A 24,942-nucleotide genomic window follows, 5' to 3' on the forward strand; every position below is an offset into this window, starting at 1 on the left:
CGGGAAAAGCCACAACAGTGAGACGCCCGCATATCGCCAAAAAAATTTTAAAAAAAAAGAAGAGGTGGTCAAAGTTTATTAAAAGAAAAATTTAATAAAAGAAAAAAGAAAAAAAAAAAACACCTGAATTTAGTCTCTCTTACTGGTCAAGGTACTAATTCCACCCCAGCTTCTGGCCCCACCATCCAGCTCTTTTACACATACACAGCCTTACACTCTTCCAACGAGTATTTATTATTAGTTAAGCCATGATTCAGGACCCCAGGGTGGGGATCACTATGTACCCAGGTCTCCCTTCACCACCCTGGGGAGAAGGACGGAGGACAGAGAAGGTGGGGTGGAGCCAGTTCAGATCTTCCCAGGAAACGTGCCTTCTGCCCGGCGGTCGTCCCAGGCTGACACCTGTGGAAAGACAGAGTGTTACTCCCTTCCTCCACAGGGAAACCAGATGGGTGAACTTCTTTGTCTTCCCCACTTTGCCTACCTGTTCAGTCAACAAGTAACCCCAAGACCTGCTATGTGCCAGTACTGGCAACTGTTCCAGGAGCCAGGGAACCAGTAGTGACCCAGAAGGACAAGAATCACTGTCCTGAATGAGCTGACATGAACTGACCCACTGAGGGGACAAGGGGTGGGGCAGGGGGTGGTGGAGGAATAATAGCAGGCAGACTCACTGCAGAGCTGTCTGTGGGGAGATGTGTGTAAAGACCTTCAAAAATGTGACCAGGCCCTGCTTCAGGAACCCCAGAGTCAACCCTCAACGATGTCTGTCAGAACAGAAGAAAGAAGGAATACTGCGCAGCTGTGAAAAAAAATGGGGCTATCTATGCTCCAGCAGGAATACATCTCTAACGATCAAATGCACAATCAAGTGCAAAAAGGTCCAAACCGGCTACAGAGTGTGATCCTACTATTGCTCACAGATGTATGCATACATATACAAAACGATGGACCGGCCCATATTGAACTGTTAACACTCCCCCGAGGTAACACTCTGCAACTTGTGGACCCTCCTACAGGCAGTCAGAGCACATTTATTTTTATATACACAAACACATTCACATTTACATGCTATACATTAGAGGGAATGGATAAATGCATGGATAAGGAAGACAATCTGCATCCCTGCTCCATCGCTTCCTAGCTGTAATTTCCTCATGCAACTTACTCAACCTTTCAGGGCCTCAGTTTCCAATTTTGTAAAATGAGGATACTGATAATGGTACCTATCTTTTTTTTTTTTGGCATGTTTGCCCTTATATGATATAAGGCACTTACCAAGTAGCCTGCCCATAGCAAGTGCCTGTTTTATTTACACACATACACCACATATCACAAATACTCCTTACTTAAATTGGGCCACACTATACAGATTTTTTTCCCTCATACTATACAGATTGTCCTGCAACTTGCTTTTTCCATGAGTCTTAGAGCTCTTTCTGTATTCTGTCACATAGATCAAGATGAATATACCATCATATATAACTTGTTTCTGAATGTTCCCCATTACAAACAACTCTGCAATGGCTGTCCTTGTATATAAACATTTTTATAGGATGTGTAGATGTGAAACTTCCACATCTAGAGTATGATTTTTTTCATTTTGAAAGATCCTGTCTCAGGATTGATCTTAACAGTGATTGGACCTGGGCTTCCCTGGTGGCGCAGTGGTTAAGAACCCGCCTGCCAATGCAGGGAATACAGGTTCGAGCCCTGGTCGAGGAAGATCCCACATACTGCGGAGCAGCAAAGCCCATGCGCCACAACTACTGAGCATGCGCTATGGAGTGCGCCAGCCACAACTACTGAGCCCGCATGCCACAACTACCGAAGCCCGCGCACCTAGAGCCTGTGCTCCACAATAAGAGAAGCCACTGCAATGAGAAGCCCATGCACTGAAACGAAGAGTAGCCCCTGCTTGCCGCAACTAGAGAAAACCCGTGCACAGCAAGAAAGACCCAACGCAACCAAAAATAAATAATAAATAAATAAATAAATAAATTTAAAAAAAAGTGATCGGACCAATCTATAGAACCACTAACACTTAGTACTATCTTCCACTCCCCATCCCTTTTAAATTAAAGGATCAGGCTGGTCTGATCCTTTGGCAAATTAGTCTTTTTCCAATAATCCCACTTCATGGAAAGGAAATTAAGGAAACCATTAAAAAGGCAAAACATTTTCTCAATGGAATTGTACACTGCAGTATCATTTAAAATAGTGAAAGAAGACTGAGTCCAGCTAAAGGGGAAGGGACTATTTTTTAACTATTAAAGACAATGGCTACCCAATAATCGAGCAGGTTGTACTGACATGAAAATAGGTAAACAATGCAAGTAAAAAAGCCAAGGATAAACAGTATCTACAGTATGATCCGTATCTATATCTAAAAAGTATATAGGGACATCCCTGGTGGCGCAGTGGTTAAGAATCCGCCTGCCAATGCAGGGGACATGGGTTTGATCCCTGTTCCGGGAAGATCTCACATGCTGCGGAGCAACTAAGCCCATGCGCCACAACCACTGAGCCTGCGCTCGAGAGCCCATGAGCCACAACTACTGAGCCTGCGTGCCTAGAGCCCATGCTCCGCAACAAGGGAAGCCACCGCAATGAGAAGCCCGTGCATCACAACGAAGAGTAGCCCCCGCTCGCTGCAACTAGAGGAAGCCCATGCGCAGCAATGAAGACCCAACGCAGCCAGATAAATAAATAAAATAAATTAAAAAGAAAAAAGTACATAAACATACACCAACACCTACTCACACATTAGCACACAGAAAAGGAAGTGGAAGATTTATACCAAATTTCTAAGGGAAGTTAACTTTGGACTCAGAAGGGGGTGACTTAGGAGTTTTTCACTTTTTACATTATAAAAGTCTCTCACTTTGAAGGTTTACTGTATTTTTTATGAAGAAACTAAAGGTTTTTTAAAATGGAAAAATAAAAGGGAGTTCCTTGGTGGCCTAGGTTCAATCCCTGGTCAGGGAACTGAGATCCTGAAAGACTCGCGATGTGGGGAAAAAAAAAAAGAAAGAAAAAGAAAAGATGATTGGAAAAAAATGTTTTAAATGCTCATATAGGATAAGTGCTGGACTCACAGCCCCACTCCTCCCCAAATACACATACTGGGATTAGAGACTAATTTTTAAAAATACACAGGAAACACCTGGAAGATGTTACAGTATTATCAGCCAGGTCAGGAGGATGAGAAACAATTTTTTGCCCCTTCCTCTATTTCTTAAGTTTCTGAGAAGTGGCTATATTGCTTATACAAAAAACAAAAACGAACAATAGCAATAACAAAACACTTATTTTTACTTCACCAAATTTCTGGAATAAAGAAGCCAGGGCTAGGCTTCCCTGGTGGCACAGTGGTTGAGAGTCCACCTGCCGATACAGGGGACACGGGTTCGTGCCCCGGTCCGGGAAGATCCCACATGCCGCAGAGAGGCTGGGCCCGTGAGCCATGGCCACTGAGCCTGCGCTCCGCAACGGGAGAGGCCACAACAGTAAGAGGCCCACGTACCGCAAAAAAAAAAAAAAAAAAAAAAAGAAAGAAAAGAAGCCAGGGCTGCTGGGTATAAAGCGTGTGTTCACATCCAGCCCTCAGAAGGCAGAGACAGCAGGCACCCGAGGGGAGGAACCACAGAATCTAACGCTCCCCAGGTAAGGGCAGGCCCAGGTCCCAAAGGCTGGGGTGTGGGGCAACACCAGGACTGGAAGCATGTTTCCTAGCACCCTGTCCAGCACTCAGCACTCACCTAATGCAGGCCCTGAGGCTGGAGGGCGGATATTATGGGATCACGATGTCATGATACCCAAGATCACGCAGGGACAAGGAGAAATCCTGGGAGGGGAGAGGGTACTCAGACACTTGAGAGAGTGTGGCCACAGAGGTGGGAGGCAAACCAAGCAAGCTGAGGAAGAGTGCATTAAGGCAAGCTGTTCTCAAGAAACAAGCCCCAAAGATGTACATCAAAATTATAACACAATCTCCATCAAAGGGGACCAGTTAAATAAAAGCATTTGTAAGGTAAGGACTTCCCTGGCGGTCCACTGGTTGAGACTCCACACTTCCACTGCAGGGAGCGCAGGTTCGATCCCTGGTTGGGGAACTAAGATCTCACATGCTGTGCAGCACAGCCAAAAAATTTTAAAAAAGAAAAGAAAAAAACCAAAAACGAATGAGGTAGATCTATACGCACTGTCATAAAAAAGGCTCAAGACACACTGATAAGTCAAAGCAAGTCACAGAACAGACTATATAGTATGACCCATGCATACACAGAAAGTTCCACAGGCTTATGTATGATAAATGTATATAGAGAAAGATGAATCAGTTAACAGTAGTTACCTCAGGGGAGGGGGACTGGGGAGTGAGAGTGGACATCTACTTTTCATTTTACTGTACTGCTCAGTAGTATACTGTACTGTTTTATTTTTTTAAATGAGTACTATTAGTTTTGTAATAATATCATATTTTGATTTTAAGACATGATTTTTTTCATTTTAACATCTCTGAAAATAGCATGCTTGTTACATCCATTTCTGGCATTAAAAAAAAGATTTAAACATCTCTCAGTGTTTCTTGTAGTCGATGGGGTCTTTGACTTGATGAAATAAAGTAATATTTTATTTAAAAAAGGAGGGTGTGGCAGAATATTAAATAGTAACAACAGGTCTGGTCAGATCAGGCCTAGAAGGACTGCCTTATCGCATCCCTGTTTTTTAGAAATGCATGCTGAAGTAGGTAGGGGTGAAATGACATGTCTGGGATTTGCTTCAAAATACTTCAGCAAAGGAAAGAGGAAAAAGAAAAGGAAATGGAAGAAATGTGGAGAAATCCTGAAACTATTCAGTTTGGGTGATGGGTATATTGGGGGGGGGTCACTGAATTGTTCTCTCTACTTTTATGTGTATTTAGAAATGCTCATATGAAAAAAGGACAGGATTCCAAAAGATGGTGAGCTCCATAGGGACAGGGCGTTTACTTGTAGAGTGTCTGGGTGAGACAGATCTGGTTGCCTTGGCTGAGAGCCTGGCTGGTTGAGAGTACTGGCGAAAGGAGGAAAGGGAGGTGATTCTAGGAAGAAGAAAAGGCCACATCCACGGCCAGTGTGATGCCTTGTCCTCCCTTTGCCTCTCACAGATGAGCTCCCATGAAGTCACTACACGTCCCTCTGCTAGGACCCCACCCCCACCCCAGCACCCCAAGGGCCCCAGGAGGAGGCACATACCCAGGATATGGGGCAGAGGGATTTGTACACACGCCGGTACCATTCACACACGGAGACGTCACCCCCTTTAGCAGTCATTGCCTTCTCACAGCGGTGGAAGTCTGTGGAGAACGGGGATGAGGGTCAGCCCAGACCAAGGGCTGGAACACATTTTTGATCAAAATTCACAGAAATCGTTTTTACTTCACAACCAGTTACACAAATCCCCCCTACCCCCAAGTTTCACAAAGAAAGCATACCCTTACAAGTGTAGTACTCAAAAGGGCTAGACACACCTCACTAAGCTGATTTTGCAACCCCTAAAGAACGACCGTTCTACTTGAAAATTCTGGGGTCAGGAATGATAAGGCAACCTGAGAGGTGTGTGGGGGGATTATGGAAGTCCAGAACCAGGGCAGGGGAAGGGGACGGTGGTCTCGATGCTAAGATGCTGGTATCCTGGAGAGGAAGACAGGAGGGGGATAATCTGGTTTTTAATAGGAAATTAACTCAAAAATTACTCCAAGTATTACACTCCTGGGCACACTCCCTAGAGAGAAAAGCATTCACATGGACATCAAATTACATTTACAAGCATTAAGTTTATAGCAGCACCATTCATAAGAGCCCCAAACTGGAAACCATGCAAGTGTCTGTGAATAAAATGTGGAAAACTGTACAGCAATAAAAATGAGCAAAACACATACCACAGCATGGATGAATCTTCAAAACTGTTGAATGAAGACATCCAAACATAAAACACATACAGTATTTATGAAGACCACAAAGAGGCAAACCTCACAGCGGTGATAAAACCAAAGTGTGACTGCCCTGAGTCTGTGGGGTTACATCTCTCCTGGGGAGAGTAGAGCGTTGTTTTCAAGACAGGGCGTGCAGTAGGCATGGGAGCCCAGAGGGCTGGCAGTATCTAGTTTTCTATCCAGATTATAGTTACATGGGGGATGCACTTTAGAATTATTCATTTAGCTGTACATTATGTTTTATGTACTTCCTGTATGTATGTCACATTCCATAAATACACACACACACACCTTGGGGGAAAAAAATCACTGTGGGAGCCAAAGTTTGTGACCCTGGGCCAGATCTAAAGTACAGGTGGTGAGGAGGGGCACAGGCCCTGCGAGGTCAGATGATCAGAATAAAAGAGAAGAGGCCTGGGATGCATAGGTCCCCTGCGAGGAGCCAAGAGGCAAGAGACTTGAGGTGTGGGACCAGGGGAAGGTCAACACTGTGCCCCGCGCCCCCCACCCCCATGTCCTGCTCACCCAGGTAGTTCTGCCAGCAGTTCCTCGTCTGGTTCTGGTTGGGGAAGCGGCTGTCAAAAGGAGCAGTCTGGTAGTTCTTGATTTTGGTCTTGATGTCCTCTGCCATAGTGCTGACTCCTGGAGGCAGAGAATGGGTGCTGGCAGGGGTTCTGGGGCTGGCAAGGGGCTGTCAGCCTACCCAGGCCCGGTGAGCAACAAGCCAACGCCCCTCCCTCTCAGTACACACAGAGGTGAAGGCAGGGCAAGAACACATTAAGGGTGGAAGTCACAGTAGGGTGTCTGGGGGAGTCAACTCCTTGGTAAAATCAGGCTTTATTTGTCCCAACATAACACCAGCTGACATTCACTGGGCGCTTACTATAAGCACGGAAGCTTTATTCCTAGTCACTCTAAAAGGCAGAAACTATTACTATCACTGCTTCACAGACAAGAGACAGGGTGTTTAAGCGACTTCCCAAGGTCATTCAGCACACAGGTGGCGGAGCTGCACTCTATCACTAACTTAACCTACACTGCAGAGGTTCTTAATGTCTGCTGGTGCCATGAACTCCTCACGGGTCTAATGAACCCTTTCTCAGAATATGTTTAAATGCATTTAAAAGGGACTTCCCTGATGGTCCAGTGGTTAAGAATCCGCCTTCCAATGCAGGGGACGGGGGTTCGATCCCTGGTTGGGGAACTAAGATCCCACCCGCCCCGGGGGCAACTAAGCCAGCACGCCACAACTAGAGAGAAGCCTGCGTGCCTCAACGAAGATCCCACGTGCCGCAACTAAGAACCGACGCAGCCAAAAAGAAAATAAATAAAAATTTAAGAATGCATTTAAAAATTGCATAGGATCACAAAGAAAACCAGTTACTTGTAGCTGAGGATTCATTAACTACCACAATTTCAAAATAATCATGCCTGGAAATGATATGCTGTGAAATCTGCAACCATAATGGTCTGTAAGATGACCTATGATTTTGATTGCTGACAAAGTCACAGATGATGCCAATACTACTAGGGCTATTGCCTCCATTCTTAACTGAAGGAAATGCTACAGTTTAATTAGAAACTAGCAGAAGTACAGATGTAAATTTCCCCCCGTTCAAGTACTAACACCCCTTGAATTCTACAGATTCTGTGTACCCAAGGTTAAAAACCTGTGCTATAATCTCTCTTATGAGGTGACACACTGTTTTCATCAGGGAATCCGAGAGAAACTGCCTCTATCAGATTATTCGAAGAGTCGTGGGGTTACACAGACGTAAGCAGACCAGTAATAAATTCAAGCGACCCAGGGTAGCGGTAAGGATCTGGGGCACCGGAGGAGAGCCTTTCCGGGAGCGGGGTGATGTGAACACCAGCCGCTAGGACACAGACGCGGTCGGAAGAGTTGTTTTGGAAGCGATCTCCACCCGCTTTCAGGAGTGAGGGTGGACTGCGGATGACGCTGCAGCTCCTCCAACGTCCAAGGGACAGGAGGGGCCAGACACCAGGAAGCCAGGCTGCGGCCTAGGCAAGCCGGGGGGGGGGGGGTCGGGGGTCTTGGGGGGAGGGGCGCCTGCGGCCTGGTGACTAAGAGCACTGCAGTCCTGGTCGCTGGCTAAACTGCATAATATCTGATCCTCAGTTGCCTGCCAGTCAAAAAGGGATAATCGCAGGCCCTATCTCATAGGGTTGGAGGGAGGATTACATGAAGCAATATAAATCGCTTGGAATGTTCCTGGCATCGAAGAACTAAATAATCGTCAGTTACGATTACTAACTGAACAGGACCCCAGGGCTCCTGGAGGTCAGCCGCCGCCGACCGGAAACCTTATCTCGTTCTCCGGGAAGCAAGGGTCGGGCTCCACAGTTCCCCAGGCTGGGGTTCCAGGGCCCCCGAGGCCCCCACACTCACCTAAAGATGCTCCTGAAGTCCCTGGAAGCTCAATGTGACCCTCAGCAATGACGCCAGCGTCGGACCGGAAGCGGAACGAAGACCGGCCGGAAGCGGGACGAGGCAGCGCACTGGGGAGTCTTCCGCACGGCTAGAGCGCCGTGCTGGAGCGGTTCAGGCCACGCCCATGCGAGCGAACTCCGACCTTCCTATTGGGCTGAATGCCTGTTCATCCTCAATCCCCGCCCAATCGTAAGCTTGCGTGGCACTTGGAACCGCACGGAGCTATGGCTGTGCCAAGCTGTGGGTGCAGCATGGTCACCTGTCTGTCTTTACCAGGAGAAAGGAGCCTGGGTCTTGGGACTGGCTGGAGAGTGGTCATGGGAAAAATATCCTAGCGGAAATGCTCTTATTTGTGCAAGAATTATTTATCGAATGCTTACCCTGACAAAATCCTTGCAAATGACCTACACGGTTTGGCCCCCTTTTATACTCTTATCTCCTTCTCTTAACTGCCGCGGTTCCAGGCACACTGGCCTCCTTAGCAGTTCCTTAAACGTGCAGGCTGGCTTCCCTGTAAGGGCCTTTGCACTTGCTGTCCCCTTGGCCTGGAATGCTCTTCTTGCAGTTGGCTCCCTCCATCATGTCCTGCAGGTCTTTGTTAAAATGTCACCTTATCAATGAGTCCTCAGTCCAAATATTTAAAATTGCTATCTTGTCATTTTCTTCCCTACTTTATTTCTCCAAAGCACTTATCTTCTGACATACTGTATCCTTCCTTTTATTGTTTATCTTTTTTTGTCTCCCTCAAAATATAATAGAAGCATCATAAAGGAGCAAGTTTTGTCTCATTCACCATTGTTTCTCTAGAACTTAAAACAGTTTCTGGCACATAGTATAGGTACTCTATAAATATTTGTGGAATGAGTGAATTTCTTGTGTGAATAAAGGGGGCTTCTGGGGACTGGAAGAGGAAGCTATGAAAGAGACCTGTTTTTGCCCCTCCCCTCAGCCTGGCCTCCAAAGCTTCTCACATACTGTGCTGGGTGCAGTGTCCAGGCCTAACTGGGTTGGGGGCCTCTTATGCATTCTGTGTTCATCAGCGTTGTAATTATTTGTGGAACTGCCTGTTTACATGCCTGCATTCACCCCCTTCAGTGAGATCTTCCCAAAGCCCAAATCCCTTCCCTGTTTAACTCCCTCCCTGGCTCCCCTGTGCCCTCAGGACAAAGTCCAGGCCCCTTACCATGGCCCACATAGGCAGTTCCAACTGGAGCTTTGTGAACTGAGCCATAGTCCCCTCTCCAGCCACGCTGATATTTTAGTTCATTGAACAGTGCTGTGAGATCTACCTCCAGGCCTTCGATTACTCTATTTCTTCTGACTGGGACATTCTTTGCCTACCCGACTTTTCAAATCAGCTATTCTCTTCTCCAGGAAATTTTCCCTGACCACCCCCCTTCCCCCAACTCAGGCTAGGGCAGATCCCTCTTTTTGGTCCCCCTCTACTCCCTAGAGTTTCCCCATCCCAGCCCTGACCACTCTGGGCTGTCCCTGGCTGGTGATGGGTCTGTCTCCCCACTGGACTGTGAGCTTCCTATGGGCAAGGTCCAGCGTTGTCTTGGTCACTGCTGAGTTCCCAGCATGGCCCATAAGGGGACCACTCAGTAGGCTCTCTTTAGAGGCTCAGTAGTTCCTAGAACAGGGTAGGCTCTCCTTAGGGTCTGAGTTCTATGGCCCCCAGCTTGGAGTGGGGAAACAGAGTAGGTGGTTTTGGGGCATAAGCACTAGCTCTAATTCCTTGATGGTTCCTAGCACTGGGAGGTCACACAGTAAGCCCTTTTTGGAGTCTGAGTCCTCTCTTCAAGGTGGGGACAGTAAATAAACTCGAAAGTTAGTGATTGGGTCTGATTCTTGTGCAAATCCCAGTACAGGGCAGGCACATGGTAGGCAGGCCCAGTGGGGACTGTCTGATTCCTCTGCGTGTCCCACGACAGTGAGCACACGGTAGGTCCCCCGGTGTATTTTAGGATCACACGGGGCTGTGGAGGCGATGTGGGTGTTCTGGTGCATACAGGCCCCCTAGCAGACGTAGTTAGTATCAGTGGGAAGGGTGCAAACAGCACGCACAACGATGCTTGACCGTGTATTTTTATTGAGTCGTTGCTCCCTGTCCGCTCGCCACGCAGTCGGGATAGACTAGGCCAGGCACGCGGCCCCCGAAGCGGTACGTGTACTTGCGCCCCCCGCTCTTGCGCACGATGTCGCGGCGGTAGTAGTAGCGCAGACCTCGGCTCAGCTTCTCGTAATTCATGCCGGGCTTCCTCTTGCGCTCGCCCCACAGCCGCGCCACCTAAGGCGGAGGCCGGACTTAGTCTGAGGGGGCGGGAGAGGTGGAGAGTGGGAGGGACTTGACAAGGGATGGGTGGGGCGGGGTCGGGGTTCTGGTCTGTCAGCATGGGGGTTAGGCCCGGCGGAACGGGGCGGAGTTGAGGGCGAGGCTGGGGGCGGGGCCTAGCACTAGGCGAAGTGCTGGTGGGGCCAAACTGAACACAGGGAGACCCGGGCGGGACTAAGCGGGTCTGGGAGGCTGCCCCACCTCTTTGGGGTCGCAGAGTTGGAACTCGCGGCTATTGCCCGTCCAGCGGATGCAGCTGCTACGCGCCCCGTCGTGGAGTAGCTCCAGGAGGAACTGCCACAGCTGAATGGGACCTGCGGGGTGGAGGCAAGTGAATACTCAGGTTTCCTGGCCCCAGATCATGTCGCTTCGATGACCCAGGAATCCGGATCCCCTCCTCCTCGGGGACCGAGTTCGGATTCCTCCGTCTAAGAGACCTAAGAGTTGGCCTTGGGGACCCAGGCATCGGGGCCCCCATCTTGGAGATTTAGGAGTGGCTGCCCCATCTTGGAGACCCAGGGATCCATATCCTCATCTCTTTCCTCTTGCCTAATGCAGGAGCCTAGGTCCTCCTCCCTTGCTCCCGGGAAGACTACCCGTGTCTTAGTCCTCTCCTCCCTGGGGACCCAAGAGGAGGGCCACCGCCCCCTCCTCTCTCGAGCCCCGCCAGTTTCCCGGTCCCGCCCCCTTTGGCGCCTAGGCCCCGCCTCACTAGACTCCGGCTTCTCTCCCTTGGGACAAAGTGTCTCGGACCTCACCTCGGTGGTTAGCTTTGGGGTAACAAGCCAAGGTTGCGCGGTCCGACTGCTGGCTCGGTTCGGAGGAAGTGGTGAGATCTGAAGTCTGGTACTCCTTCGAAGAGGTGGTGCAGTCCGTATGCAGCCCCGAGTCCCAGGAGATGGTATAGTCCGATCCCGCAGGCCCGCCCCACGAAATGGTAGAGTCGGCGGGCGGCTCCCCGCCGAGGCTCTTGCCCCAATAGGTGGCGCCGTCCGGGCCAACAGAATAGTCCCAGCTGGTGGAGCTGGCAGCGACCTGGGCGCCCGACCACGAGTTGGCACTTCCCGCGGAGGTGGCGCAGTTCTGGGCGGCTGCCCCTTCAGAGCCAGCCCAGAGGGCGGGACCCAGGGCCTGGGAGACGCGGCTCCAAGGGACCGAGCCGGTGCACGGCAGGTCTGTCCAGTCTCCCGACCACGGAAGAGCCTGAGGGGCGGATTCTGTGAGGACGAACGGACCCCAAGTGAGAGGAGCCCAGGTGTGCCGATCCCTGGCCCCCTCGGGGGTTCTAGGGGTCGAAGCTCTCAGCCCTGGCGCCTGAGGCTCCACGCTCCAGGATCTCGGTCATGCCACCTTAAGGACACAGGCGTCCCCCGTCCTATCCCCGTTCCCCCTCAAAGATCGGGGAGTCTAAACCTCTAGTCACAGTGGAGGACCCCAGTCCCCTCCTCCCCCCGCCTCTCCGCACACACTCACCCGCCCCCCATGCAGCTTCTGGGTACGGTAATGCGGAGCCCCAGTCCGGCTGTGGGAGCCCTGCGAGGGATAGGACGTAGCAGAGTTTAGGGAATGGTGTGCACAATGACTAGAGACTCCCCTCAGCCACTCAACCCAGTGGTCTTTATTTGTCAGGGACTGAGAGTTATTACCCCCGGCCCCTACTCACTCAGATCCGGGACTCAGGAGGCTGTCTGGGCCCCTCCTCCTTCAACCTCTGGAGTTCAAGCCCACACCCCTCTCCCCGCTCAACCTCAGGAGTCCAGGCACGCCCCCTTCCTCCCTTAGACTTAGAAGCCCAGCCTCTCACCTTCCCCAGCGCTCAGGGGTCCCAGCCCACAGACACTTTTCCAACATGTCTCCGCTGTCAGCGTGTCCCCTTGGAGTGCCAGTTCAGGGAAATAGAAGTCGAGTTCAGCTCCTCCTGCACGCAAGGTTAGAGCCCCGTCAGGGTCAGTGGAAGCGCCCACCTGAGCACCCTCCCCACACACATTGTCTCAGCCCCAGCAGCCTACCCAGCCCTGACAGCCTGTTCCCCAGGGGCACTTCCTGTGGTGATGCTTCATCCCAGTTCCACAAATCCATGGCTGCTCGCTGTGAATGTTCTGGGTCAGAAAAAAAAAAGGGCCCAGGGTGAGCTGGTGACACTTAGGGACCCTGGAGTCTGAGCCCCATCCCTTGCTTCGCTCAGACAGAGGAGTCCAGGCCTCTGCCCCCTCCTTCCCCAGGACCCTGGATTGTTGGCCTCCAGTGTCCTTTTCTCTCAGACCAGGAGTTAAGGGCCCCCAGACACCCAGACCCAGGAATCCAGGCCCCCAGGCACCCAGACTTGCAGTCCCCAGTTCACAGCTCACCTCTGGCAGGTCCCTCTGCCCTCAGCCAGGGGTCTCAGCCCCATTTCATACCATGCACCCCCTCCCCCCGGGGGCCTGGGCAGGGGAGAATTTTCCAAGACGTCAGAGCTGGGGGTCGCAGCGGGGGTCGAGTTGCAGGGGCTGAGGCGGGGCCGAACTGTGTCACCCCCGCCCCACTCCCCTCTGCCCCCAGAGATGGCCGTCCGCCTCCACGGTAGCTTTGGCTGTCCTGCCGCAGGGGTGGCTTGGACTTGAACAGGAGCTTGGGAAACAGCGGGCTGGGCGAGACCGGGGTGAGGAGGGGTGTTTCCGGGGTGACTGGGGCGGGGCGGGGGGCTTGGGGACTTGATCCTGTGACATGGGAGGTGGTGGGGGAGGAGAGCCTGGGGTCAGCTGGGCTGCGCCAGGCTTATCTGCAACAGGAAGGGGGATTTCCGGCCAGACCCCCAGCGGGCAGACGTCACAATCCACAGGGGGCCTGTGGGGGTAGGTTGACCTGGGATCCCCCACCAGGCCCACTTCTCCCCTTCTGAGGGCTTTGGGGGGAAGTCCTGGGGCTGCTTCCCAGGACAGTAACAACAACAGTATGAACAATAACAACAGTGATAATAATAGGTAACATTTATTGGGGGCTCATTACATGCCACCGGCTGTGCCCTGGGCCTTTGTTTAATCCGCCTACCAGGTAGGTACTAGTCTTATCCCGATTTTATGAAAGGGGAAATTGAGGAGGAACTCCTCCCACTTTTCTACATCTCCAGAATCCATGCCCTTCCCTGCTATAACAGTTCAGGACAAATGGGGAAATTTGAATATGAACTGAATAGGAGATATAGAATTAGTCATTTTCTTAGATGTGATAATGGTATTATGATATGAAAGCTATCTCTATAAGGAATACTGAGATATTTAGGGGTGAAGTGTTGTGTCTGTAACTTATTTCTAATGATTCAGCAAAAAAACAAACCATGTATACTTGTGACATGTACATGCACACGTGCAATATTTGGGACACACTTATACTAAAAAATTATTTGTTGTTTGTCTTAAGTTCAAATTTAACTAGGTGCCCTGTATTTTTATTTCCTAAATCTGGCAACCCTAAACCCTGGTAGCTTGGCTTCAGAGCCTGTGCTTGTACCCATCCTGCAATATTGATAAGTAACTATTTACCATTAAAAATAACCTCTTTAATATGGGCCATTTCCAATATTCACCCAGCTCAATCACTAACCACTTGCCAGTCTGGGGGTGGGAGGAGCGGGGGGTGTGGGCACTGCCCATCTTTGTTACAGGAGGGAAACTGGGCCTCAACAGGAAGAGCGACTTACTAGGTCACACAGTGGGTGGTCATGGGGCTCCTGGGATTGGACCCAGCGCTGGTGAGCCCTCGGGCATCACCAGTCCCTCCATCCATCTAACCCAGGGGTCTGAAAGGAGTCTCCACCTGCTGTGCCCCACCAGGCCTGGAGCCTCCTCTCCTTGAAGCTGGCCTCCCTCCTGTCTGTATGTATCTGTCTCTCCCTGTATCTCTGCCCTGGGTTGACGTCCCTGGCCCTGGGTCTCTGTTGTACCAGGCCTGACGGCAGTAACTTTTTTTTCTTTTTCTTTTCTTTTTTTTCCACACCTCACAGCTTGTGGGATCTTAGTTCTCTGACCAGGGGTTGAACCTGCGCCCTCAGAGGTGAAAGCAAGGAGTCCTAGCCACTGGACCCCGGGGAATTCCCCCAAGTCTCTTCTGATGTCTCAGTCCCTCCCCACCTGTCTTTAAGTGTTCCTATCTCTCTCCCTATCTCCTTATCTGTTTCCATCTCTTTCCCTCCCTGGGTTTTTTCCCCAACTGCCTTCCCATTGTACTGCCTCAGACACCCAGTTCTCGTCTCTTCCTGTCTCCCTCCCCACCTCTCTGTCTCCGCTCACTACATCCCTTCCATTTCGGTCCCTCTGTCTCTCAACCCCATTGATCTTTTTCTCTGTCCCCTCAGGACTTAAACGCACACATTTAAAACCCACCTTTCTGGAATCATTCTTCTTTCCATCTCCTCCTTTGCCTGCAGTGAATAGAAGAGGGTCAGGGGTAGGGAGGGCTAGTGATGTGGGGATGGGGTTTGAGGGTTCTGGAGCTGGGTGGTCCAGCCCAGGTGGCAGGGGGCTGAAGGGTACTTCCTGCCATTGATGGGAGGCCCTCAACCCTCTAACCAGACTGGAAAATGTGACGTCAGAGGGGGCAGTAAGGGAGGAAGACAGGAACTGAGGAAATTTGACACCTTTCCTGGGTAACTGGCTTCCCTGAGAAGCCTTGGCATTGTTTCTCCCCTCCCTCCCAAGCCCTCTCCCAATTAGGGGTTCTGATGGCTATGTCCCAGGGAGGCCCTCATCCCCTCCCCATGCCATCTCCCTCCTTTGCCTGGTCACTGCTCCAGCCTCCTTCCAGAACCCCAGATTTTTCTAAAGTGCAAATCTGTGATGCTAGTCCCCTGCTTGAACTTTGTCTCAGCTTCTCAAGGCTGGCTGCTTTCAGGGTAAAGTCTAAGCTCCCAGTTTGGCATTCAAGTTCCTGCATGGACACTTCTTCAGACAGGCAGAGACAGGCGTGGAGCTGGGAAACAGGAGTTGGGGAGAGACTTACAGATGCAGAGAGAGAGGAGAGACTCAGAGATACAGACACTTAGAGACAAGAAACAGGGGCCCTCACAGAGAAACAGAGAAGGAGGCACAGAGAAACACTCAAAGAGATAGAGCAGAAGTTGGCTGGATTTTGGCAGAGTGAAGAAACTAGAAAACAGTCTCAGAGACCTAGAGGGTGACAACTGCAGAGACTAGGAGAACGACGGGAAGAGAATGAGACAGTCTCAGAAGTGGCCAGTGCCTTGAGGAAGCCCCTCCCTGACTCCCAGGATAGCTCCCATCCCAACCCTGATCACTCTGGGCTGTGACTGTCTGGCTACAGCCCTATCTTCTGCCACTGGACCATGAACTTGGAGGGAACAGGGCCTGTGGCTGTTTAAGTCACCATTGTGTCCCCAGCACTGTCCAGGCCCTTGATGAGAGTCTGCTGAATGGATGAAAACCTGGAAGGCTGTGAGCTCCAGAAGGGCAGGACCCAGAAGACCCCCTTATCTTGGTGCTGAGAACACAGGGTGGAGTCAGAAGACCACAGGTTTGAGCCTCTGCTTGGCTTCGGCCTTGCCCTAAGCCTCTACTTCCTCCTCTGTGGAATAGGCTGCACTGGACGTGCACTTAAGAGGTTTCAAGAAGATGTAAGGTACATGCAGCCGGGACCGAAAAATGCCCATCTGCATGTTTGTCTGAGTAAACTTTCAAGGCTCCCCACTATTCCCAGAGTGGGGGATGTTAAGCCCTGCCCCCTAAAGAGTGCTTCCAAGCCTAGCCAAGGATGGAAATGAACGTAAATTTATTGAAACTGGTTTTGGGGAGGGTGGGTGGGTGGATAGTTGAGGATTTTCCAAAGAACGGTGGGGAGGAGCCAGCGTCCGGCCGGGTGGGAGCGGGTGCCCAGCCACAGACCCTATCTCAGGCCCAATTTCTTCTTCTCCTTTTGCTTCTTGCGCACCACATCCAGGTTCCGGTCCTTCCACATGCTCTTGCGCAGCTTGATGGGGCGTGAGCCCACATACTTCCCTGTGGGAGGGAGGGTTCATGGTCAGGCTTGGAGTCAGGCTCAAGCCAGATGCCTGCCATGCCCACTGACCCTAGGGAAGGCTGCACCCACCATTCATCTCACGCATGGCGCGCACATAGTCGCTGGGGTCCTTAAAGCTGACGAAGCCATAGCCCTTGGTTTTGCCCGTGCGCTTGTCGCGGATCACCTTAGCCTTAAGGAAGGATGGGAAGCGGCTGAAGGCTCGTGCCAAGATGTCATCATTCACCTCATTGCCCAGATCCCCACAGAAGATTCGGAAGTCATCTGGGGTTGGGAGAGAGGAGGTCAGAGGATACAGATGTCTGGCTCAGTCTTATTTAAATGACCCCACCTTCTCTGGAAACATCACCAAGCCCTCTTCCTCTGTATGCCCAGCAGTCTCTGCCTGGGGCCCTCTTGGACATAACAGCCAATGCCTGTATAGTATTTACCCTGTGCTAGGCTCTCTGCTAAGCACCCATGAGGTTTTAACACATCTGGCACTCTCCACAACCCTTTACACCAAGGCACAGAGAGGTCAAGTCACCCGCCCCAAGTTAATCAGGAAGCGGCAGAGCCGGGACAAGAACTCAGGCATCTGGCTCCAGAGTCCTCACTTTTTAACTAACTGCCCTGCCCTGCCCCACCCCAGGGCCAGCTCACCCATTCCCACGATGAAGCCCCTACCTTCGTCATCCCAGCCCTGGCCTGTCCTCCAAGCCCACAGTATCCTTTGGTCTCCTGAACACCTCCCCATGGACATTCCCTGGGCCCCTGACACCCACTGGCTCCCATAATGGCACCCCGGTACCACAGACTTCATTGTTCCTCAGCTCCGCTTCCTCTGCAAAGCCCACTCTAATCCCCCTTGAGTCCCTGAAACCTGAACATACTGCCTGATTCTTCTCCAAGGCCAACTTCAGCTCCCATTCCTGGACACATCCCCTGGGCTGGGCCTGAGCCTCGACCGAATGTGCTCAAGCCCAAAGAATCCCTTCCCCCATGAGCATATACTATTACCATCCCCTTGTTGGAGATGAGGAAAATGAAGCTTGAAGGGCTAAGTGACTTGCCCAAGGTCACAGAACTAGGGCCTACAGCCTGCACTGGCCACATCTGGGCCGGCGCTGCCATGGCTCTGGCCTGGGGTGGGTAGACGGTTCCAGGGAAAGAGGCAGAAGTCAAGGACTAGGATGGGAGGCAGGCCCCTCCCCTTGGCTACCGCTGTGGCTGCCCCATAGCTCTGGTGGTGGCTGAGGACACTCTCTGAGAACAAGTTAGTTTACCCCAGGCAGAAATAATCTGACAAACTTAGAGGGTGGGACCTTCTACAAACCAACCAGTCTGAACACTTCAAAAAACTATTATACATAAGACAAAGCAGTGGGAGGGAGACAATTCTCATTAAAAAATAATCTAGTGACACAAAACTGCATGCATCTTCGTTCGGGGGAAAAACAGCTCTAATATAGTTTGGGGACAATTGGAAAAATATGAATATAAACAGAATATGAGATGCCACAGAATTACTGTTAATTTTCTTAGATGTGTTAATTGTGTAATGATATGAAAGAAAATATCACTTTTCTTAGGAGATGAATACTGAGGTATTTAGTAGTGAAGTGATAACTTCATTTATAATTTATTTCAAATGACTGAGCAAAAACCAAAAAAGATACAAACACATGGAGAGTTAAAGTGAATACAGAAAAGTGTTAATCGCTGAATCTAGGTGGTAGATATATAGTTGTTAACTGTGCAGTTCAGTATTTAAAATTTTTCATAAAATGTTAGGAGACAGGGCTTCCCTGGTGGCGCGGTGGTTGAGAGTCCGCCTGCCGATGCAGGGGACACGGGTTCGTGCCCCAGTCCGGGAAGATCCCACATGCCGCGGAGCGGCTGGGCTTGTGAGCCATGGCCGCTGGGCCTGCGCGTCCAGAGCCTGTGCTCCGCAACGGGAGAGGCCACAACAGTGAGAGGCCCGCGTACCGCAAAAAAAAAAAAAAAAAAAGTTAGGAGACAAAAGAATGCTCTTTCACTTTTAGCAAGCCAGGCCCCTCATGAATGAAACAGAGGCCAGAAGGTCCTAGGCGCCAATCCCCTCCACCAAGTTCTGTTCAGTGGCCGGGCGGGGGCCTGCCCCCCGGTGTCCTAGTCTGGCTCTCCCCGGGGTGGGCTAACAACAGTGCTGCCCTGCAGAAAGGTGTGCAGTTGCCTGGGTCGCCTTCCCTTGGTGGAGGAGCACAGACCCTGCACTCGAGCCCACTTACCTGCATCCCACTCCAGCAGGCTGGGGTCCTCCCAGCTGCTCCCAGCTGCTGTGCGAATGCAGCGTTTCGATTTCTCTGGCTTTCCTTTCTTCTTGTCCTCACCTAGAGGCTCTGGGACCTGCAGAGGAAAGGGATGGGGTACAAAGGGCTTGATGCTGGAGTCTGCTGGACCCGTAGGCCCTCTTCATGTTCTCCCACTTTCCTCTGCCCGCCCGGTCCTCCCGCCTCCATAGCTGGGGCACTGGATGTGCTGCTGGGTGTCAGGTGTGTGTGTCTGCCTCCCTCTTCCCCATGTCCTCCCAACCCCTCCGATTTCCTGGGTCCCTCCTGCCTCCACAGATAGAAGATGGCATGTGTTTCTGCGTGAAGAAGCCCCGGGCCTCCTGTCCGCCCCATCAACCCCCCCCACTGCTCTGTTCCCTGCCTACCTCAAGAGCCATGAGGCCAGGGGGTGGCTCAGGCCGAGGGGGCCGGGGTCTTGGACGCAGGGACAGGAGCTCAGGAATGCGCAGCGGGGGCAGTAGGCCTCGCACAACTTCCAGCGGCAGGGGCAGGGGCTCAGGCTCGGGCAGAGGCATGGCCAGGGCCAGTGGCAGGCTGGGCCCAATGACTGCAGGGCCAGCTGGGGTGCCCCCTGCCCCCACAGCCACCGCGGCGCCAGCCTCCTCCAGCCCGGCCGCTGCTGCCGCCGCCACGGCCTCCTCCTTCTCTTTCAGGCCCAACCCCAGGCCGAGGCCCAGCTCTCGGGGTGCTGCTGGCTCTTCCTGTAGGTAAAAGGGGGCGTGAGGGGGGCCAGATCACAGGCTCAGACCTCACTCCCACCTCCATCCTGTACAACAGAGCAAGGGCCTGGGCGCCAGAGAGGAGGCAAGAGACACCTAGACAGGGAAAGGGGTCTCTAGTTAGAGACAAACACAGGGACAGAGAAACACAGGCAGAGAGACAGACAGACACAGGGACAAAAAGAGACATGAAGACAGAAAAACAGAGACAATCAAAGGAAAAACAGAGACACAGAGAGAGAAGTACACCTGTAACTTGTGTTTTCTCTCTGTACTTTCCTTACAAAAAGAAAAAAACAGAAAGATACGGCCACAGAAGGAAAGGGGGAGAGACAGACAAAGTCAGAGAGTGAGAAGGCAGAGACATGAAAAGCCACGGGAAAGGCAGACTTGGTAGACACAGCCCACCGGGCCAGGATGAGGGTCTCCCTGCCCACTGCACCTCTGACCCTCAGTTCCCTGTCCACACTCACCAGAGGAGGCCTCAGAGCAGCCATGGAGCCCAGAGGGGGCCCTGGGGCCCGAGCCATCGGTGGCAGCATCATAGGTGGTCCAGGGGGGCCAGGCAGAGGGGGGCCCACGAGGGCCTGGTGAGGGGGCCGCAGAGCCATAGGGCGGGGGCCACCTGCTGCGGAAGAAAGAGCAGAATCTGTCAGGGTGTTAGTGGGGAAATCGGAGGGCTTGGGGAGGAGTTACGTGGCAGGATGATGACCCTGGCCCCCTCACCTGCTCTCTGTAGCACGTGAGGGATGAAGGCTGGATGCAGAATAGGGGCCCTCTGGGGGGCCGCAGCTGTGGGAGAGATGGGGGTGTGTGTCAAGGGGGACTGGGGCACTTGGGGCAAGGTGTGTGCTTGTGGGTACTCTCAGAACCAAGAAATCTGGAGAAGAGCCTGGGGAGCCTTCTGGGAGATACAGGGCTCTTTTCATTTGTTCATTCAGCAAAAACTTACCACTGATGATTTCCTCTGGGCCTGGCCCTGTCCTGTGCAATGCTAGGGACACACCAAAGACCAAGGGCTCTAAGGGAGCTCCTGGTCCAGAGTAGGAGAGAGCGGACCTATCATCAGAGTGACAGCCAGAGAGATCAGGGCTGGGATGGGGGAAAGCCCAGGCGGGGTGATGGAGGCTGGGAGTGGGGAGCCCAGGAAGCAGTGGGAGCTCAGAAGACCTATGCCGGGGGGACTAGAGAAGGCTTCCTGGAGAAAGGGACCTGTGAGCTGAGACCCAAAGGATAATGAAGAGTTGGTCAGGCAAAGGGTGAGTTTGGAAATATTACTAGCAAGGAGAACATTTTTAAACAAAAATTTTTCCCTTTTCAGTTTAGTGTAATCGTAATAGAGGAAGTTAGAGTTGGAGAGCATCATAGGAGAATGGTTAAGAGGTCAGTAGGCATCCAAGCAGTCTTGTTGGCTGAACTGTGTATGTCCTCTGGAGGGCACTGGGGAGCCACAGCAGGGTTGGAAGCTGGGCAGGGGACTATGTCAGATATGCACTTTGATCAAAACCATACTAAAGTGTAGGAGGTGTTAAACCTTCTCAGGTATCAGATAAAAAAGTGTAACAGGATTTAAGTAGCACAATTAACAAGTACAATCTAATAGAGATCACACCAGAACTTTACAGAACACATATCCTTTTCATACACGTAAGGAAATACTAATGTCACAAAAATTGTGTGTATAAAGGTCATCAACAACACAAAGTAGAAGTGAGTGACCTGTGGAGAGGCTAGATTTTAGTTGATTTTGGTTAGCTTGATTTGGGTTTAGTTGATAGGTTTTGGAAGATTCAAGTTGGGTGACAATGAGCAGGGGAGAGAAGGGACCTCAACAAGAGCCAGCAATGTTTGGGGCTCCTGAGGAGGAAATGTGGATCTCTCTCTGCAAGGGGCTGGGTGGTGTAGGGTCTTGACTGCCATGTGAGGAGCACAGGTGCTTATTTGATGGTTTGTTCATCCCATCAACAGAGAGCATGTATACTTACTACCTGGCATGGACCTTATATTTTAAAGAAAGCAAAAGATGATAACCATAATAAACAAATTGTACAACTGTTCTAAAGCATGAAGTGCTATGAAGAAACATAGCAAAGGGTAAGGATTAGGAGTGACAGTAAGGGGGGTGGTTTGCAGTGATCAAGTGAAGCCTTACTAATGCCAAACGGACAAAGTACACGATCAGGTTTATGCTTTAGAAAGACGATGACATCATGGGGATGAAATGGAGAGGGCGAAGTAGTTGAAACAAGAGTGCTTGGTGAAATGTGGGATTTCCTGGCCCCAGACCTACCTGCTCGCCGCAGGAACATGGCTTCTCGAGCCTCTGGACTGTCCAGGTGACTCCGATCACCAGGACCAAAGCCAACTGTTGGGAGGGGAGAGATGAGGATGGTTGGAGGAAAGTCCCAGGCATCCCCTTTTCACCACCCTGCCTCCCTCACTCCACCACTCCTTACTTACCTGGGCCCACAAAAGGTGGGCCACCCACCATGGGAGGAACCACTGTGGCCGCAGCGGCTGCTCGGGCTTCCAGAGTCTGTTGGACCTGTTGGAGAGGAGGCTGGGGTGAGGGGCCTGATTCAGTGCCCCCAAGTTGCCCTGGCAGGCTCACCTGGGAGGCCAAGGGTTTCATTCTTTGCACTCTGTGGCTATCTATCCAACTTTAGGTCTCAGCTAAAACATCACTTTTCAGAGAGGCTTTTGGGATCACACTAGCCGAAGGTGTCCTTAGCCCCTCCCAGTTGCAACTTCTCTCATCATTCTGCTTCATCTTCCCCAAAGCACTTAGCACTACCTGAAATTACGTCTAGCGTGTCCTCCTTCTCTCCCGTGCCACCACCCTGTTCCAAGCCACCATTATCTCTTGCCTAGAGTATTATGGTGGCCTCTTCCTCAGACTCCTTGATTCTGCCCTGGCCCCTTACAGTCTGTCCTCCAAACACAGGCAGAGCGACCCTGGTGACAGACATCTAAGTTGGATCACATCACCCCACTGCTCAAAACCCTCCAACTGCTTCCCATCTCAGTAAAAACCAAGGTCCTTATGATGACCAACAAGGTCCTACTAGATCTGTCTCTATCACCTCTCTGTGCTGATCTCCTCCCACCCTCTTCCTTGCTCACTGCATTCCAGCCACACTATTCTCCCTGCTGGTCCTTGAACATGTCAGTTATGCACCTACCTCATGGCCTTTGCATTGGCAGTTTTCTCTGCTGGGAATACTCTTCCCACAGATAGCTGCCTGGTTCCCTCAGTCATGCCCTTGATATCTTTGTGTAAATGTCACTTCCTCAGAAAGGCCTTCCCTGATCGCGCTGATAAACCTCTGCCCTTCTTACTCTACTTTGACCTGTCTCTCAGTAGTAAAATGTAAACTCCAAAAAGGTAGTGATTGTTTTTCTGTTTTGTTCTCTGCTATATGCCTAGTGTCTAGAATAGTGCCTAGTGCAGAAAAGGCACTGGAAAATTATCTGTCGAGAGAATGAACAAGTTTCATTTACTTGCTCTCTTTTTAGTAGTCTCTCTCTTCACTACTCATATATACTTAGCTATGGAGCTCTTGAATGTGACTAATGATACTGAGGAACTATTTAACTTTAATATGAATTTTAAATAAATACAGAACATTTCCATCATTGTAGAAAGTCCTACTGGCCAACATGATCTAGAATAAAAGCTCCCAAAGGGCAGAAATACTGTTTGTCTTAGTCACTACTGTGTCTTCAGTGCCCAGCACCTGAAATATCTGTCGCACTAATTAATCAACAAGCCAACATGTTAATAGCTCTCTGTATACAAGCACTGTGTTCAGAGGCAACGTGCTCTATTATATGCGGTAGTTCAGCCATACCTGCTGGTATGTGTTGGTGGCGATAATTGGGCGGATCACAGGAGCTGCTGGGACTTGCATTGCTTCTACCGTGGGGACGGTGGGCACCGCAGGCACAGCAGTTGGGATTCCTGTAACCGGAGCCCCCAGAACCTCCTGCTCAAACCTGGGGTGGGGGCAGGACAGACACCACAGCTCAGGACCTTGCACCAACTCTGGAACGCTGGGTATATCGCGACAGCGCCTTCACCCCTGCCAAGCTCTCCTTCTTACTCCCGCCCCCACAATCCCGAAAGTCCCATTTCCCCAAGATAGAGCCATATGTCGGGCCTATCGTGGCCTGGAGGGTCCAGGGCTCTGGCTGTGGGACGGCTCTTATCGCGCCCTGTCGCGGGCCTTACAGGGCCATCTCCGCCTCCATCTCCTTCAAGCGTTCCTCGCCGCTCTTGCCCGGGATGCCAGCACCAGGGCCCGGGACCACAGGTCCTCCTGCACCCGGGAGTCCCGGGGCTGGCCCCGCCCCGGCCATCGCTGCTGCCGTCGCTATCGCCGCTACTACCGCCTCAACTCAGTCGCCTCCGCCGGTTCCGCTGTGTACTCTCTGGCTTCGTCAGGGTGGGCGCCAGCGGATGACGTCTCAGAGAAAGTGACGGGCGCCGGTACATGACAGCATGCGCCAACGGGGCTCGCCAACGGGGCTCGCCAACGGGGATCGAGGGCCAATGAGAACCCGGCCACACCCGAAGGGCCCGCCCCAAGGAGGAATATAGGCCAGTCAGAGTGCCAGAAAACGAGTTTTACGGAAGAATCTGAGTCTGTGAGAGTGCAGCCGAGCGAGACCGCCACCCCTTCCTGGAGGAACACGGGCAAATGAGAGTGCTGTAAAGTCAGTTGTCCCCGTCCCTGAAGGGGAAACTTGATCTTTAAGAACTCAGGAAAGTTCGGAGGTCCCGCCCTTGCTACCGCGAGGCCCGTTCCGGAAGTTTTAAAACACACTGAAATCCGAATCATCCCAGGGCAGGACGAGGCTGGATATAGCTGGGGGCCGTGGTCGCCCACTCTGGGGTAGACGGACACGCTACCAGACAGTGAGTCCCGGAAAAACCAGGGACATGATGTGGGAAGCTCAGATGAGGTGCCTGACTCAGGCTTCCTGGAGGAGGTGACGTCTGAAAACTTCTGCTGGACGAAAATGAGAGAGATTCTGGGTAGGAGGAATACAGTTCATGCAAAGGCCGAGAGACAGTTGACATATGCGCCACCTCAGAAGGTCAGGTGTATAGTTTCGGTGTCTGTGCTTTCTAG

At 51.6% G+C, this 24,942-nt stretch overlaps 3 protein-coding genes across 8 annotated transcripts; all 3 read right to left on the reverse strand.

The window, feature by feature from the left end:
* Positions 1-210: 210 nt before the first annotated feature.
* Positions 211-8,496, reverse strand: LOC132480632 (cytochrome c oxidase subunit 6B1). The gene is made up of 4 exons (XM_060085012.1): positions 8,388-8,496; positions 6,503-6,619; positions 5,238-5,338; positions 211-402 (listed from the first exon to the last, which is right to left on the reverse strand). The coding sequence occupies exons 2-4, from the start codon at positions 6,606-6,608 to the stop codon at positions 349-351; spliced, it is 261 nt and encodes an 86-aa protein (XP_059940995.1). The 5' UTR covers positions 6,609-6,619; positions 8,388-8,496; the 3' UTR covers positions 211-348.
* A 2,022-nt stretch (positions 8,497-10,518) lies between these two features.
* On the reverse strand, positions 10,519-12,843 carry ETV2 (ETS variant transcription factor 2). Of its 2 annotated transcripts, XM_060084956.1 has the most exons (6): positions 12,774-12,843; positions 12,597-12,682; positions 12,238-12,307; positions 11,523-11,981; positions 10,966-11,078; positions 10,519-10,719 (listed from the first exon to the last, which is right to left on the reverse strand). In XM_060084956.1, the coding sequence occupies exons 1-6, from the start codon at positions 12,841-12,843 to the stop codon at positions 10,519-10,521; spliced, it is 999 nt and encodes a 332-aa protein (XP_059940939.1). The 2 variants fall into 2 exon arrangements, with proteins under 2 accessions (XP_059940939.1, XP_059940940.1); XM_060084957.1 differs by lacking the exons at positions 11,523-11,981; positions 12,238-12,307 and having other exon boundaries at positions 12,605-12,682.
* Positions 12,844-16,510: 3,667 nt separating this feature from the next.
* On the reverse strand, positions 16,511-24,276 carry RBM42 (RNA binding motif protein 42). Of its 5 annotated transcripts, none has more exons than XM_060084896.1 (10): positions 24,039-24,276; positions 23,659-23,803; positions 22,268-22,352; positions 22,098-22,172; positions 20,534-20,599; positions 20,281-20,432; positions 19,454-19,789; positions 19,026-19,143; positions 16,846-17,040; positions 16,511-16,754 (listed from the first exon to the last, which is right to left on the reverse strand). In XM_060084896.1, the coding sequence occupies exons 1-10, from the start codon at positions 24,164-24,166 to the stop codon at positions 16,642-16,644; spliced, it is 1,413 nt and encodes a 470-aa protein (XP_059940879.1). In that variant the 5' UTR covers positions 24,167-24,276; the 3' UTR covers positions 16,511-16,641. The 5 variants fall into 5 exon arrangements, with proteins under 5 accessions (XP_059940879.1, XP_059940878.1, XP_059940877.1 ...); XM_060084895.1 differs by having other exon boundaries at positions 20,281-20,435; XM_060084894.1 differs by having other exon boundaries at positions 20,281-20,456.
* Positions 24,277-24,942: the final 666 nt, after the last annotated feature.

This window comes from Mesoplodon densirostris, chromosome 19, assembly GCF_025265405.1.
Source record: "Mesoplodon densirostris isolate mMesDen1 chromosome 19, mMesDen1 primary haplotype, whole genome shotgun sequence".
Classification (NCBI taxonomy): Eukaryota; Metazoa; Chordata; class Mammalia; order Artiodactyla; family Ziphiidae; genus Mesoplodon; species Mesoplodon densirostris.